Genomic DNA, 16,272 nt, shown 5'->3' on the forward strand with positions numbered 1-16,272 from the left:
TCATCAGACTCTTTCGTCTTTGAAAGGCCTCACTAAAATATCATCCATTTTATGAGGAGGGGAGGTCAGCGTTTGTGTAATGAACTCTTTATAGAAAAGGCATCATTTAAATTGCCAAGTAGAGTTAGGTAATTGGCTTTCTACATTTTTGGGCCATGAAGAACAGGCATTTCTTTCTAAATTAGCTCAGTCATTAATCCCAAGAATTTCATAACCTGTAGTTCAAGTCTTGCTTACTTATTAAGGGAAACTGAGGAAGGCAATGAATAAGACAGAAAATGTGGAATTCTACAGACTGTGCCTTCAAAAAGCAAGAGTATGTTCAAGATAAGACAGAGTGAAAGTGACTGCTGTGGGTTGGGTCTTGGCTGGTGGGTTGAGAAGCTTTGTCTGGAAATTTCTCTTGGAACTCAATGGTCTGGCCTGGTTGGATTCACACCTCCTTCCTCGAATACCTCTGTGTTGTCTTTTAGCTCATGTCCTTCTCAGTAATTCCCTGCAAGAATGATGAATCAAAAGAAAAGGAGGAAACAGGGACTAAGGGTGACAGGGAGTCCCTACTCTTAAGTGAAATGTGAGCTTGAAAGCAGTTTAAGAACAGTCCGGTCTAAATTCCATTCAGTCTCCTAAACTCTTAAATCTGTGTATCATTTAGTCAATGAACAGTTTTTAAGAATGGTGAAAATAAAGCAACATATATAATATATATGTAAACCAAGTTTTCAAAGTCTGATCCTTTTCTTGATTCAGTTTAACCTAGTAATTTTTTTGTAAGTGAAAGCAAGTTTATTAGGAAAGTAAAGGAATAAAAGAAGGGCTACTCCATAGGCAGAGCAGCAGCTTGGGCTGCTGGACTAACGATACTTACAGTTATTTCTTGATTATATGCTAAACAAGAGGGCGGATTATTCATGTGTCTTCCAAGAAAGGAGTGGGCAATTCCCAGAACTGAGGGTTCCTCCCCATTTAACCGAGTAATTTGCCTCAAAACAAAACAAAATTTCATGGCATAGTTGATATCATCAGCTCAAATATCAAAATAACTTTGAAAATCTGACTCTCAAATTAAATTCACTGGTCATAAAAATCTTTTCTTATCATTGTTGTTATTATTATTATTTGGACAAAAATTTGGGGAGAGGCAGCCTATCTTAAAATCACTTTTACAAAAGGCAAATGGCTTGAGATACGTGGCATGTGCTGTCAGGTGCATGAGCAATCCTGCTGCCACCAAGTCAACCATTTTCCAACATGCTATTTGTTCCCAGGAACTGCACACATTCCAGATGCTATCACCAGGGCTGCTAGTGCGCAAGAAAATAAGCAAATGAGACACACATTGGCTCATGTGGCAAATCACCGGGTTTGCCAAATGGAAAAGAACAAAAACTTAGAGGGGAAACATTTTGTTTTTCATCTACAAGGATATTAATAAAACTCAAACCCAGCATTTTGTGGCTACATTTCCCAGGAAGACGAGTGTCTTCTGGCCAAAAGAACATAACAACAATCCTTTGTATCTGAGAAATATGTATCTCGTGATGTCATTTAAAAAACCCACTATTTATCATGATCAGGGCTGAAAACATGTTTCTCTAAGACTTGGGCACCAGAAAAAAAAAAGGAAGATAAATTCTACCTAAAATAATCAGTAATTCAGAGAAAATAAATTCAATAACTGTAATTTCATCCATTATATGTCACAGCTTAATATCAAAAGCTTCTCTAGATAAAGTTCTAAGGAATAAATAAACAGTTAGAAATTACTTACTACAGAGCTAAAGAGAGGGTGAAGTAGAAGAATGAAAATTTCTTAGAAGACTTTCTATGCAAATTTAATTTGTATACATGAAAGGGAGACGAAGGAAGCAAATTATATTATAGAATATATCAATTAAAATAGAATCAATTGGAAGTCACAAGTGATTAGTACAATTAATTAACACATAGAGCACTTACTATGTGCCAGCCGCAATTTGAAGCACTTTACATAATTAACTCATTTAACAGTCTCAACAGCCATTATAATATGATGATACCATTTTCATTCCCAATTTGCAGCTGAGGCAACTAAGGCCCAGATAGATTAAGAAACTTGTTCAAGTTCATACAGGTAACGATTCTAGTACATATTAATCTAGATGAGTCTAATTCACAAAATTTCAATGATACTAATAAATATTGAGAATTTCGAAGCATAATTCCATCAGGATATGAAAAGTCTTCATAGAGAAATTTCACTCAGTAAATAATGCTGACTATTTGGAGTTTTTACCTTGAGGATACCAAATTACACGCATAAATGTACAAGTTTCCTTAGAGATAAAGACTAGTGCAAGTAAAGTTTAAATTTTGCCTTTGACAGCAAAAGTAGATATACTTGTGCATTAATATTGATTAGTCATTATCAATTGGCCAAGCACAATTTGGTGAATGTGTTAACTTTTCCCAACAGCCATGAGCGTGCAAATACAGGCTGAGTGCCTGAAATGCTTGAGACCAGAACTGCTTTGCATTTCTGATTTTCTTCGGATTTTGGAATATTTGTCTTACACTTACCTGTTCAACATCTCTAATCTGGAAATCTGAAATCCAAAATGTTCCTATGAGCAATTCATTCAAATATCATGTAACTGCTCAAAAAGTTTTGGATGTTGGAACATTTCAGATTTCAGGTTTTCAAATTAGGGATATTCAATCTGTATATCAAAAATATGTGGCTCACACCTGTAATCCCAGCACTTCGGGAGGCCAAGGTGGCTGGATCACTTGAGGTCAGGAGTTCGAGATCAACCTGGCCAACATGGCAAAACCTCATCTCTACTAAAAACACAAAAATTAGCTCGGCGTGGCAGTGCACGCTTGTAATCCTAGTTACCTGGGAGGCTGAGGCGAGAGAATTGCTTGAACCTGGGAGGTTGGAGGTTGCGGTGAGCTGAGATTGGGCCACCGAACTCCAGCCTGGGTGACAGAGGGAGACTACGTCTCTAACAAACAAGCAAAACCACGAGGTTATTTTTCCCAGTTTTCAATTCTGTCCTGAACTCTCTGTCTTAAACAATACATAGGTATGAAAATTACAACTGGTACATTGATTTTAATAGGGAAGAATTTATTTGGAAAGCAATAAGTTTGTTGTAAACTGTGCCTCTTTCTGGAAATATTTACAATTTTCAAAGAAGTGGCCTTGGCAAAACTGTAAGTACAGCCCTTGATTTGCAGGTGAAAAAAACAGCAGTGCATAGACATTAACCTAAATTCAAGTTAGGATTAAGGTTAACATTAAGGGGTAAGCAGGACATAGCACAGTGATTAAGTGCATAGGAGCATTTATTAACTGAGTGATCTTGAACAAGTTATTTAACTTCTCTCTAAGTCTCACTTTCCTCATCACAAAAGGAAGAAATATTTCATAAAGTTCTTGTGGAAACTGAGGTAATATAGAGAGAGTACTTTGCACAATACCAGACACCCAGTAAGGGCTCAAGAAATGGTATTGCTGTTGTTATCCTTATCTTTAACAAGTGAATCACAACCAGTTAGTGTCAGAACAGGCTGCAAAGCACTTCCGGATTATCTGTTGTTAGTTTATAAACTGAGTTCCTTATCCTTTGCATCTATCTGGGTCTAAGGAGGCAAGATCATATAGCATTAACGTTTTCCACAAATGTGGTGTGATCCATCACCTCTCCTCTTCTTTCACCTCCTAGGGCAAGCCTTCAGTCTCTTAGGAAGTGTTTTCCATCAGAAGTTGAATATTTTAAACTCTTTTGGGAAGGTTCAGACAAAGAAGATAAACAAAGATTCGGGAAATCTAAACGGCGAAGATGCCAGGGCTCACATTACCTGCTTCCTCCTAGTTGGAGTTGAGCTCTTCCTGGAAGTGGGGCACAGTGTGCCATTTGATTAGACATTTCAACATCAAAGCTGAACAAAAACATATAATCAATCTGATCTTAATTCAAGTGTGCCTACCCCTCCTTGTGAAAAGTAGCCTTGCTTTAAAAAATATTTCCCTAGCAGATCAGGCATTTATGAACAACTCCCTATCTTTTCTGCTTCACTTCCATCTCAAGTTCTGGTTCACATAATTAGACAACACTTACTGAGGGCCCATTAAGTGGCCGGGCACTGTGCCACATGCTTTGTTTATACTTTCTCATGTAATTGTCACAACAACCCTTAGCGGTATTTTCTCATCCCCATTTTACAGATGAGATGGAGGCTGGGGAGAGTAAGTCATTTGTCCAGGGTTACATTGTTAAAAGCTGAGCAATTAAAACCAAACAGCAGTGGGGACAGGCCCTCAGGAGACATTTCTACTCCTGGCTTGGTCACTGCTCAGATATGTCACGTGTTCTCTGGGCCTCAGTTTCCCGGCTTGAAGAGGATACAGCCTCTCCAGAAGTTGCCTTCCACAGCCTGCGGCAGCTTCCCAGGGCGGGCGGGCTGCTTTGTTTCCACACTCAGCTGCTCTGACTGGGGCCTCCCTGGACTCTGCCCTGTTTTGTTTTTGCTGCTGGACCTACTACAGACGCAGCCCTGGCAGCGCAGCCCGGAGCACAGCCGAGGCTTCCTCTTTCTCTCAGTTCCTGGCTGCTTCAGTATGAACAGAAAAGGTGGGCAGGGGCCAACTGGCAGGAGCCTCCGAAATAGCAGCACATGATCCTCCTACGAGCAGCAGAAGGGCCAGCCCGCAGGACCTCGCCGCCTGCCCAGCTCTGTCATTGACTAAGGTTGCTTTTGTCAGTACAGCCGCCAGGGGTTTCCACGCTCATTCCCCTCCAGACAGGGTGGACAGCTTTGGTGATAGACAACTGGGAGGTAAAACTCCACAGAGCCATGCCAGCGACTGACCGCCCAGGGACAGGAGATGGAGACGTTCAGCTGCAAAGGCTACGGAGGAACCCCCGCAATTGGAATCTCTCCATGTCTTATGCAGCATGGAACATACTCCGGGACCTACCCGGGGCTCTCTCGGGCCACCTCTGAGTGCAAAGGAAAAGAGTGCAGTTCAAGGAAGGGAATGTGTCTGTCATCCCACCACATGCGCGCAAGGCCAGTTCCGGGATCAGCAGGCTTCCTTCACCAGCACGGGCTCTTCATTAGCAACCACTGGGAGGGAATGTGTGCGGAGTCAGTGAGTGAAGCTCTCCTTCAGCAATTTCTCTCCTCCTCTCATCTTTCTCTCTCTCTTTCTCTCTCTCTCTCTCTCTCTCTCTCTCTTTCTACCCCCCCTTCTCCCTTCCTCCCTCCCTCTTTTGCTCCCTCTGGGTCTAGGACAATACTCAGGCCAGGACAGTTCCAGTCAAAACTGGATCTTTCCATTACTTGGTAGCACACAGGAGGATTTGTTGGAGTGGTTTTTTGTTTTGTTTTGTTCTGCTACTATTAAGCAAGATTGCTTCATAATCCTTTAAGGGGTTTTTAGCCAAGTCTTATTTACATATCCTGGCCAGCAAGCACGTGATTAACCCAAGGATGTTGGGAAGGCAGATGCTACATCTGAAAAAATTTTGATTCTGTTTCATTCTGGAGACACAAACAGCCGAGCTGTCAAAAGGACAACAGTCTCTTGGGCCAACATGACACCAAACTCTCGAACTCTGGAGACCCTCAGAGACAAGGAGGAGGAGCTGCTGAGGTAGGGGCACAGATGCGAGGAGTTCTTGTCCCTCTCTCCTTCTCTTTCACTATCTCCACTCTGGGGGCAAAGGCTCAGGACAGCCAGAGGTACACATAATCTAATACATGGAAATGGTGGTAAACTGCCTGTCAATTCACCGCACCACCATAATATGTCTACAATGTGGTGCCTGTCTACAACTTACATACCACCCAGAAAACAAGCTGCAATGGCATTTCTGCATTGACAGAAAGGACATTTGAAATTTTTCCCTACAGGCATTATTTCAACTGATATTTATGAGTGGTTTTATGGGATAGAATCATGCCAGTCGTATCAAGGAACTTTCCATATCTTTCACCCCATGCTAAGGATAAACAGAGTCAGTTATGATTATTCTCATTTCTCGAAAGTTACTGAATGATCTACCAGAAAGTTAAATGGGTCCTCACTTATCAGAGGAATCTTTTTGTTTTTTTAAGTAAAAGAAACCTAAACCCCAAGACCTAGACTCCTGGAATAAGAATCTCTCCACCAATGAAAATTCTTAAACATTAAATAAGCATTTACCAGGAGATATCGATGAGGTCTTAACTGTATATTGTCTGATTCTGAGGCAAAACATACAAATACAAACACTGAACTAGTACTTCTAATTCATCCTTCCATGCCACCTGCTGTGTAACCTTAAGTCATTTATCTTCCCTAAGTATACATTTTATTATCTTTAATATACAGGGACTGCGTTTGATGTCTCTAATTTCCCATATAGCTCAAAATGAAATATTTGTTTAATGAAAGAATCTATTAACATTGTCAACGGCAGTTTTAATTTTAATCTTTAAATACAAAGGACAACACATGCTTCATGGCACAAAAATCCCTCATTGCCATAACCTCTGACAGAAATATTTTTGCAAAGTTTTCTTGCTCTTCTTGGGAAGAAACAATCATGCCATTAGGTTCTGTGAGTGAGGAGATGCCAGTGATACAGGATGAGGGATAGAGGTTTTATTTACTTACTTTGACCTGAAATGCTTTCATAGTGCTAGGATTTTCCCTGTGGAAAATGCTTTGCTTCTAATATTATCTCCAGTGATCAACAGTTAGTGTCAAAGGTTTGTGAATGGATTTCAGAATGTGCAAGTGGCACCTCCCATCGTTAGCTGTCTACATTTTTTTATAACCACTTGCATACTTTTGGTCAACCACTGTAAAATAAACAGTCCTTCCCAAATGTTTTTGTTTTCTTTGACAGCACAGCAATAATTCACTTGGAATGCTACAGAATAGAATAGCACTTTAATGCTGTTGTAAGGATGGCTTTTATGATTTCTATTCATCGAGTTGTTTTTAAGTTAAAAGATACCAGACTGAAAAGAACATAAAGCCCTGTGGAGATATGCTTAGATCTTTGCTCCCTGTTCCCACCCAAGGAGATATACATAGAATATATGTATAAACACACATCCACACATGCATAAATATATGTGTACATATATGCTTAATATAGACATTTAAAACAACAGTCACCTAAAGTGTTTACTACTTTTGTTTTTGTTCTTTTGTTTTAAATGTCAGAAGTATGGCATCTAGATTATGGTAGAGTTTTGTGTTCATGCAAATCAAGGTGTAAAGTAATGTTTATTCCTACCTAGGAAAGTTTCATGAAAAAAATGTCATAACTCACTTTTGCTTACTTGGTAAATACTCTTGTTCTCTTTTTTCCAACCATGGACATACTAAATATGAAGTTTAGAAGAAAAAAAACTTTACATATAGTTTGTTTTGAATTTGATATATTTTGGTTAAAAGCGCTTTATTGCCAGGCATGGTGTCTCACACCTGTAATCCCAGCACTTTGGGGGGCCAAGGTGGGTGAATTGCTTGAGCCCAGGAATTCGAGACCAGCCTGGGCAACATGGTGAAGCCCCATCACTACCAAAAAAAAAAAGAGAAAAATACAAAAAATTAGCTGGGTATGGTGGCACATGCCTGTAGTCCCAGCTACTTGGGAGGCTGAGAAGGGAGGATCATCAGAGACTGGGAAGTCAAGGCTTCAGTGAGCCGTGATCATGCCACTGCACTTCCGCCTGGGCGACAGAGCTAGACACTGTCTCAAAAATAAAAATAAAATTCTTTTTTTTTTTTCTTTCAGGGGGAATGGTTGATTACTGTCTCAGATGTACATACCACAATTAAGTTTGTATCTATGTGTCAAAAATGGAAGGATGAAAATTGACTTGAGAAACTGCACAGTTTCTGTGCAACATTATATAGGATATCTTTACAAAGGACATTCAAAGTAAGAAATTGGAGCTTAGGCAGTATTATACTTTCTATCTTACCTATACTACTCTCTGAGAAACCCATTTCTAGTCTGTACAGCACAACTTGCAAACTGTGATCTTCGACTAGTATGAATAAGTCTTGTGTTGAGTTTAATTTCCAAGGCCAGGAGTTTATCAGCTAAACCATCTCACCTGCATTCCTTGCAAGTCATTAGAGCCTTAGATGCCTGGCTTGGCTTTGGGCTTCTCCAGCAGAGAGCAGTGAAACACTGTCAATAAACCTAATTCTGGAAACCAGAGTAGATTCCAAGTTGGGAAAAAAAGCAAAGGCAGAAGTGGCAGGCTCATCAGAGTTATAAAGAAACTGAGGAAACTGGGCTTGTAGATTTTTAAAAACAGATATGTGTTAAAAGTTTGGTGTCAATATTAATGGCAATACATGTATTTAGATATTTAAATGTTATTCGAAATATCACTTCATAGCAAGGTAGATGACCCAAAATAAAAAGTGTGCACTTTCCAAAATTTGCTTCTTATTTTAATCCTGCAATTGCTATACTGTTACACATTTATGAGCTTTACTATTACACATGTATTAGGTCATTTCCATTTACAGTCCGTGTCAGAACAATGTCAGCTCTTCAATCCCAATCTCTGGCTACCTAGCTTGGCAGTTCTTCAAGCATCCCTTGTTTACAGGGACCACTTGGAAAGTCAAGTACATTATAACAAGTTTATACATCCTCATTCTATAAGAAACATTGTTGCAGAGAACCATTTTAAGAAGCTTAGAAACAGTTTTCTATGGCTCAGGTTCAAAATGGGGTTCATAGTGGGGATGTGTGAATGGCGCTTCCAGGTAAAGTGATTTATTACATTACACATGAACTTGTTAACAGTATAACACAAAAGTGCGAACACTCCCCAGGACACCTCACCCTTGGCTGGGGTGCAAGTAGGTTCTTCTCCTTCCAATCAACAGTAGCATGATGACAGAGAATATTAGTGAATGCAGTATGTTCACAGTTGGCTGCTCTTAAACAAAACATATTTTCACAAAAGGAAATATGAGCATTTACAATCCCATGATATGGAACATAGGATCTGACCTGTTTACTTCTCTTGGATGAAAAATAGTTTAATGTATTAATTTTTTTGGAAGCAAAGACAAAAGGGAAGAGGTCTTAAAAAAAAAAAAAAAAAAAAACACCAGGCAGGTCATCCATTGCTCCATTGACATGGGAGATAATACCTTATGTATAACCAGTGACTTGAAGAGTTCCCATTTGGAAACCTTTTTGCTCTCTTCAAAGCACTGGGCTCAAATGCCAGCCTCTGTGTGCAGGCTGCCAAAATACTAAGTGAAGCATGGGGCACTACACATTAAAGGAGAAAGGTCAGCATGGCACCATGCCCAAAATGCATGCTGTACAGCAGGATGAACTTTGGAGAAACCAGCTCACATCAAGTCACCGTGTGTTTTACATTCTCCCAGTGGCCGGGGTCATTTTACCTCCCACTGGAATCTCCTCTCAGCCATTATGTATCCCAGCTCTCAAAGGAAAACCTCTCTCCTTGACCCCTCCTAAGGCCTCTCTCCACAGTACCATTCTAGCAAAAAGGAACAGCTCCAAGCCAGGAAACTACTTCCACAGGGCAAATAAAGCTTCCGCCAGCACTCCTAATGGCATTCCCTGCCGCTGCAGCAGCCAGCAGACACAGGGCTGCATTGCTTGGGAAAGTGCAGCCTGCCGCTCCACGTCAACATTCCACCCCCTTAGCTTTTCCCAAGGTCTCAGTGAGAAAACCTTTCTTTTTTCTTTCTTCATTTTTTTTTTTTTTTGCTCTTATCAGTTCAAACAAGAACAATGAATTCCTCAAGCCTAAGCAAGAATGTGACAAGGTGTCAACAAAGCCAACCAGGAAGGTGATGTATGGCCCATAAATCACTTCACAAACCAGGGCTGCAAAGCAAGCACCCAGCAACCCAGAGTGAGAGTTTTTTCTACTACTAAACCTTCACACCCCCACAGCCACCTTCCTCCAGCACCCTCACTGACTGCTCACCTGTCACCCCTCCACTGACCAATTGGCCTACTCATGGGGTAACACAAGTTCTGTTCCTTCTGTGGCAAATACTGGGCATCTATGGTAGAGCACCATATAATATAATGTGCTTTAGGGACATGTGTTGCTATGGTTTCCAGAGGCTGTCTGGTAAGTTCTACTCAAAACCTTAATTTGAAAAGTTTATAAATGGTGAAAGTATTTGTTCTTAGGGTAAAAATTTGATTTAGAAAGTTTGGGCTTAAGTGGGTGAAATGATTTTATGGTTTTCAAAAATCAGAGGCCAGAAATTGTTTTGCCTGCTTTATAAATGATACAAAGAGAAATAGAAAGCAACCAAATTAGAATCTCTTTCTGGGGTTGTAGGATTTGGTTTTCTTGAAAGAAATATTGAATGTATAGCTGTTTACGTATTAAGATTAGGAAGCTAAAGAGTATTCACAATTGCCTTATGCAAAGTAACTTATTGGCTAATACAAAATTACCAAATATTTTCTTTCACCGTTTTAATAGATGTGACTAATTATACTTTTCATGCCATGGTTTCAGAGTGAGTATATGGTGTAAATTGCTAATGCAAAAACTCCTGAAAAGATTTAAATTCAAATGATTGGCTAATTTTCAGCAACTCAGTATCCATTCTGTGAGTTTCTATTTTTTTTCTCTCTCTCTATATATATTATATATATTTTAAATGGGCCTTAAATACGTATTTAACTAACAAGCTGGAACAGCTAATTAAATCATTTATAAACACACATTTATATAATGGAATTACCTGTACATACTACATTCCTATATAACCAGTTTAGGAGAAAAAGCAAAAACTTCCAAAGAAGCAATTTTGTTGAAAACTAAAGACATCAACAAAGAGAAAAACTCACCAATCCCCATGATAATGGCAACCAAGGTCAGCCTAGTTGAATGCAGTTTCATTTCTTTCCTCCAACCACTTTTAAAAAAAAATCAGATTCTAAAAATAGCTGAAGTAGCAGAGATGAGCTCATTCTCTACTAAATAACTTTGCCCACTCTCTAATGATAGTAAAAATAATTCAAAGAAAACAAGCAAATAAAAAAAGAAAAACATCCACCAAGTTGGTAGTTCAAACTCATAGAAAGTGGACTGATGGTTTACGTAGGCCATCGGCATTAAAAAACCAGACAAGGCTGGACACAGTGGCTCACGCCTATAATCCCAGCACCTTGGAGGCGAGTCAGGCAGATCACCTGAAGTCAGGAGGTCGAGGCCAGCCTGGCCAACTTGGTGAAAACTTGTCTCTACTAAAAAAAACAAACAAAAAAATAGCCAGGCATGGTGGCATATGCCCACAATCTCAATTCTCAGGAGGCTGAGGCAGGAGAATGGCTTGAACCCATGAGGTGGAAGTTGCAGTGAGCCGAGATCACACCACTGCACTTCAACCTGGGCAACAGAGAGTGACTTTGTCTCAAAACAAACAAACAGACAAAACTGAATATATGAAAATCTGAATAAAATATTTCTTTGCAACACAGTATAATCTTTGAAATAATAAACTAACAGTTGTTATAAACTGCAAGTTCTAGTGTATGTAAATAGATCAACTTAGAATAATATCATTTACTCACTCAGGAACACAGCTATTCAATTAAATAAAATACATCTGGTATTACTGCCAGCAAGATAAGCAAAGCAAGCAAGTACTGAGCCACTGTCAGTATATTTTCTCGTATAAGCATAAGGGAGTAAAAATTAATTTAGGACTACTTTGAGACAATTACTTGTATTAACTCTATTTAAATATAAGCATTTTTTTTTTTATTTTTACATCTGTGATTAAACAAAACAAGACAAAACCCATTATGGCCATAGCATCAAGCTACATGATAATTCTAAAAGAGTATTACTGGTGGGGGGAAACCTTTCTGGTTGAATAAAGGGAGATGAGAAGATAAAATAAGTACTGCAGGTGTGTGAGATCCCAATTTTCTTGCTCTGTAAAAATCTGTAGAAAGAGCTACATCTGTCTCAAAGTGTGACTCTCTTTTTCTGAGATGGAGCACCAAACTGGAAAAGGGAGACGAGCCCATTGGGGCAAATCTTTAAACTCTTCTACTATTTTTAAGCGAACTTGTGAAAATGTTTACCTGTATGTATCTATACAGAAAAACAAATGAGTCTGAACTATGATTATCCATTACTTTATTTTTTTTTTAAAAAAGATATCTTGCCAAGTCTTAAGGTGGTTCTGTGGGTAAATCGGGGTAGCGAGCTGCTTATTATAAAGCAGCTTGAAGAACAAGTACATAGAGGTCACCTGCACTCACGTCAACAAGGTTGGAGAGGCACCTGGAGTCACACTACACCTCCTTCTGAAAAAGATTCTAAACAATTTCTAAAGGGCACCACATCTTCAAATGGTTTCCTTCCTGCTGGAAACCTAGGCTTTGTTGTATGAGCGCAATTCGTTACCACTGAAAAGAAGATGATTAAAATTTCTTGAGTATTCACCTCACATCATTAAAGCCTTTTATATATATTTTCACTCAATGTGTCTCAGCAAGCCTGACAAAGTCTTCAACTAAGTAGTAGACTTTATATAGCTTTAAATGCTATACATTATATATACACCTATTATTTATATAGCTTTATTATTTATATTATATATTTATTAATTTACATTTGAAGTTTACAAAACAAAAATAAGTTTTCTTTTCTTGTAGATGATAAATAAGATCTATGAAACTGTAAAGGATAAATTCTTACTCTTATTCCCAACAAGCCGGTGTCAACAAACCACAGCCTAAAACCCAACTCTAGTTTAATGCATACAAGGAAGAAAGTGTAATTGAAAAATTAGTGCAAATTTGCTCCTGTTTTACTGTCCACTCATTCAGCAAATATTGATCCAGTGTCTCCAAAGTGCTATAGTAGGCTATAGAGAGATAAAAAAACAAAATCTCACTAACTGTGTGCCATTAATTGGCATACCTCAAACCGCCCTATATTGTTACCTACCTTTTTTGGTGTGTGATCTTTGAATTCCGTAAGGGCAGTGACCATATGTTAAACCTCCATGGGTGTCCTGCTCTTTTCAATCATCTAATAAATGGGTCTGCCATTATTGTTACTATTGCGCAAGCACAGGCAAATACCACAAGCAAGACTTGAAAACAAATCCTCAGTTCCCTGTCTTTATTACTGGAGGTAAAACAATGATTTCGTGAGGATGAATATAATAAAATAAAACATAGAGTAATGTGATAATGGTCACATTTAAATATATGTATGCATCTACATATATACATGTATACACATCATAAAACACATGTAGACATGCTTTATATATCTTACTTTCTACTAAGCTCTTTCACATTTACATGGGAAATTAAAGTATAACATATGTGATTCACTAATAGTGACATTGGACATCTCTCTTCTTTTCCTTCTTTCTTTTTTTCTAAAATAAATATTATCCTCCAATCCCACAGGTGCATTTGACTTCATGAGTGACTATTTATAGCCATCTACACTTAGCCCAGATTCAATACGAAAAAAAATATTGAGAAAAGGAAATAAACCTTTTCTGCTGATGGCTTCCCTATTTGGTGCTCAAAGCACTATTTATTTCTAACACACCAGACAACAGAATCTAGAGGGCTCATGGTATAGGTGCAGACACATGGCTTGGACACATTCATTCCTTGGATACTTTTTATAAGACACACACTATGCTCTGCAATGAAAATACAAAGATAGATGAGACACAGTCTCATGCATGAAAAACATGTAAACAAATAATTATAGTAGACTTGGAAATGTCCTCTACCTCAGGTGTGTGCAAATTTCCATGAGGCAAAGAGGAAGGAAATAATTTCAGGAGGGGTCAGGGGGCACCATATTTGAACTGGGGCTTGGGAGGTGTGTTGAGATCGGTCCAAATGGAAGTAGAGGTAAAGACTTCACCAATCAGAGCACAAGTGTGAAAGACCTAATGTAAGTTTCAGAAAAACGGGTCTTTCTGTCCTAGGGAAGTGAAGATTTCAACTGGTGGGTTGTAAGAGGCAAGATTAGAAACTAGGCCCAATGCTATAATCAACATAAGAAGTTCAGACTTTATCCCTTGGGTGAATGGTAGTCAGTGACAATTTTTGGCAGGAGAGTGATTGAGTGTCTGTTCTGAAGAAAACACTTCCAGCAATAATGGAGGCAAGCTGGACAAAGAAGAGTAGACACAGCAGGAAAACTAGTAGGAGGCTGGTGCAAATAGTTTAAGTGAGAGATGATAAAGACTTGTACAAAGAATATGGTAGTCGGAAAGTGGGAAGGGAGGAAAAGAAAACTCAAAACATATAGCTCCAGACACCTTTAGGAGTAATAAATAGCAGAACTTTGCAAATGTTGAAATCGGAGACTGACAAGTCAAGGATGACAAGGTATATGATGGCACTCAGATAAGCTACGAATACAGTCAGTCAATGCAGGCAGTGACTGAAACACAGATATCACGGAGCTAACTCAGAATAAACACCATGGAATGAAAAATAGAAGACCTCAGATATAACCCTGGAGATGAGCGACGTGCAGAGGGCAGGTAGAGAGAGAAGAGCCTCCCAGGTGCAAGGAACTTCTTGACAAGAGAAGAAACACAGGACAGGTTTACCTTCAGGCATCCAAGGAGGGCAAGTTTGAAATAAGGAGGCGCTGCTGATGTGTCAGATATTTCAGAAGAGACATCAGGACGAGGACTGAGAAGTGTCCCCTGGATTTGGCAGTTAAGAGGTTACTGGCAACCTTATTTAGAGGATTTTGTGTAGGGGGACCCTAGGAAGGATGAAGGAGGCGGAAGCCAAGTCACACTAGGCTCTGGACTGGATTAAAGATCTGGAGAGGTCAGAATGTGTTTCACTTGGCTGGCATCCTGTTGCCTCCTTACCACTTCAGACTGGCTTCAGTCTAACAAGGACAGGCTGTCACACCTTCTTTTGCTATGCCTACAGACCCCTAAACCCAAGAAAGTGATGATGCACTGAAGCACAAAGCTACAGAGCACATAAAGCAATTGGTTATTTTCTGTGACATCATATCAAATAGGAAAATTAAATATATTGTTGGTAATCAAAGGTTATTCTGCTATTCCTGAGCCTTTCTGAGGAAAACTAACAAAATAAGGTATGGGCAGAAGTCAAACTGGAAGTGATTTTTAAGAGGTCTTAAGAAGCTCGGGTGACATTGTTCTGTGTATCTGACAGCCTGAGTGTGAACTAAAATGGAATCTGCCTAGAAAAGGAATATAGTTCTATCACCTAGAGGGAAAACCACACCTTCAGAATCCCCGTAGGAAGGGGATATAGTAATGGAGAAAACATATTCTGCCTCATTATTCTTTAGCCTTGAGAATGTAGATATAGGACATTCAAAATTCTCATGAGAAGGAAAACAAATAATACCTGGAGGCCAAGCTAAAGGTTTCTTGCTTCTACTAATGAACTTAAATTCATTTTCCATTCACACACAAAAGGAAGAAACCTATATAAATGGATTAAGAGGGCCAGAAAGACGCAATAGAGCAGGAGTCAGCAAACTTCTTTTCTTAAGGGTCAGATGGTAAATAATTCAGGCTTTGTTGGGCAGATGGTCTCTGTGGCAGGTACTCAATTCTGTTACTGTAGTAGGAAGGCAGGTATAGACAACACGTGAACCAATAGGTGCAATTGTGCCCAGGAAAACTTTATTTGTTGATACTGAAATTTGAATCTTACATAATAAATATTATTATTCTTTGTTTCAACCATGTAAAAATGTATAAACCTATATTATAAACATATATTTTAAAAGCTGACTTCTAAAGAAGAAAATTAGGGTAGCAAATAATTATGATGCATTGGTCATTAGACTATGGCTTCTGACTGAGCCTACGTTTTTTCCAAATCATGTCGGATTTGACCTGTCATTCTCTTGCTTAGAAATCTTGAATAGCTTCCCATTTCCTGTAACGTCCAATCTCCTTACGCATGTATGCACAGCCCTCATGACCTGCTACCACTAAGCGTTTAGGTTCACTGTCCACATCCACTCCCTCACTCATGGTATGTCTCTAATGTACACTATCCAATCCAAACTAGCTGCCCTTACTTAAATACACCCTACGTTTCCCTGCCTCCATTGATTTACTCCTACTTTTTACATGACATGAAAGGTTCTGTCACAGGAAAGTCCTCTTCCAGCTGTTTTGTTTTGTTTTTAGATGGAGTCTCCCCCTGCCCAGGCTGGAGTGCAGTGGCACGATCTCGGCTCACTGAAACC

At 39.2% G+C, this 16,272-nt stretch overlaps 1 protein-coding gene across 4 annotated transcripts in view; it reads right to left on the reverse strand.

The window, feature by feature from the left end:
* HMGA2 (high mobility group AT-hook 2) overlaps positions 1-16,272 on the reverse strand; it is a 139,438-nt gene that overhangs the window by 76,933 nt on the left and 46,233 nt on the right. Inside the window, exon 4 of one of the 4 annotated variants that reach the window (XM_033221377.1) lies at positions 4,705-5,115. The exons of the other annotated variants lie outside the window; for them this stretch is intronic. Within the exon in view, the coding sequence (XP_033077268.1) occupies positions 5,086-5,115 (30 nt within the window). The 3' untranslated portion in view covers positions 4,705-5,085. Of the gene's footprint in view, positions 1-4,704; positions 5,116-16,272 lie in introns of those variants that run through there. 4 annotated transcript variants of the gene reach the window in all.

The sequence above is a fragment of the Trachypithecus francoisi genome, unplaced genomic scaffold (assembly GCF_009764315.1).
Source record: "Trachypithecus francoisi isolate TF-2019V2 unplaced genomic scaffold, Tfra_2.0 Lachesis_group11, whole genome shotgun sequence".
Classification (NCBI taxonomy): domain Eukaryota; kingdom Metazoa; phylum Chordata; class Mammalia; order Primates; family Cercopithecidae; genus Trachypithecus; species Trachypithecus francoisi.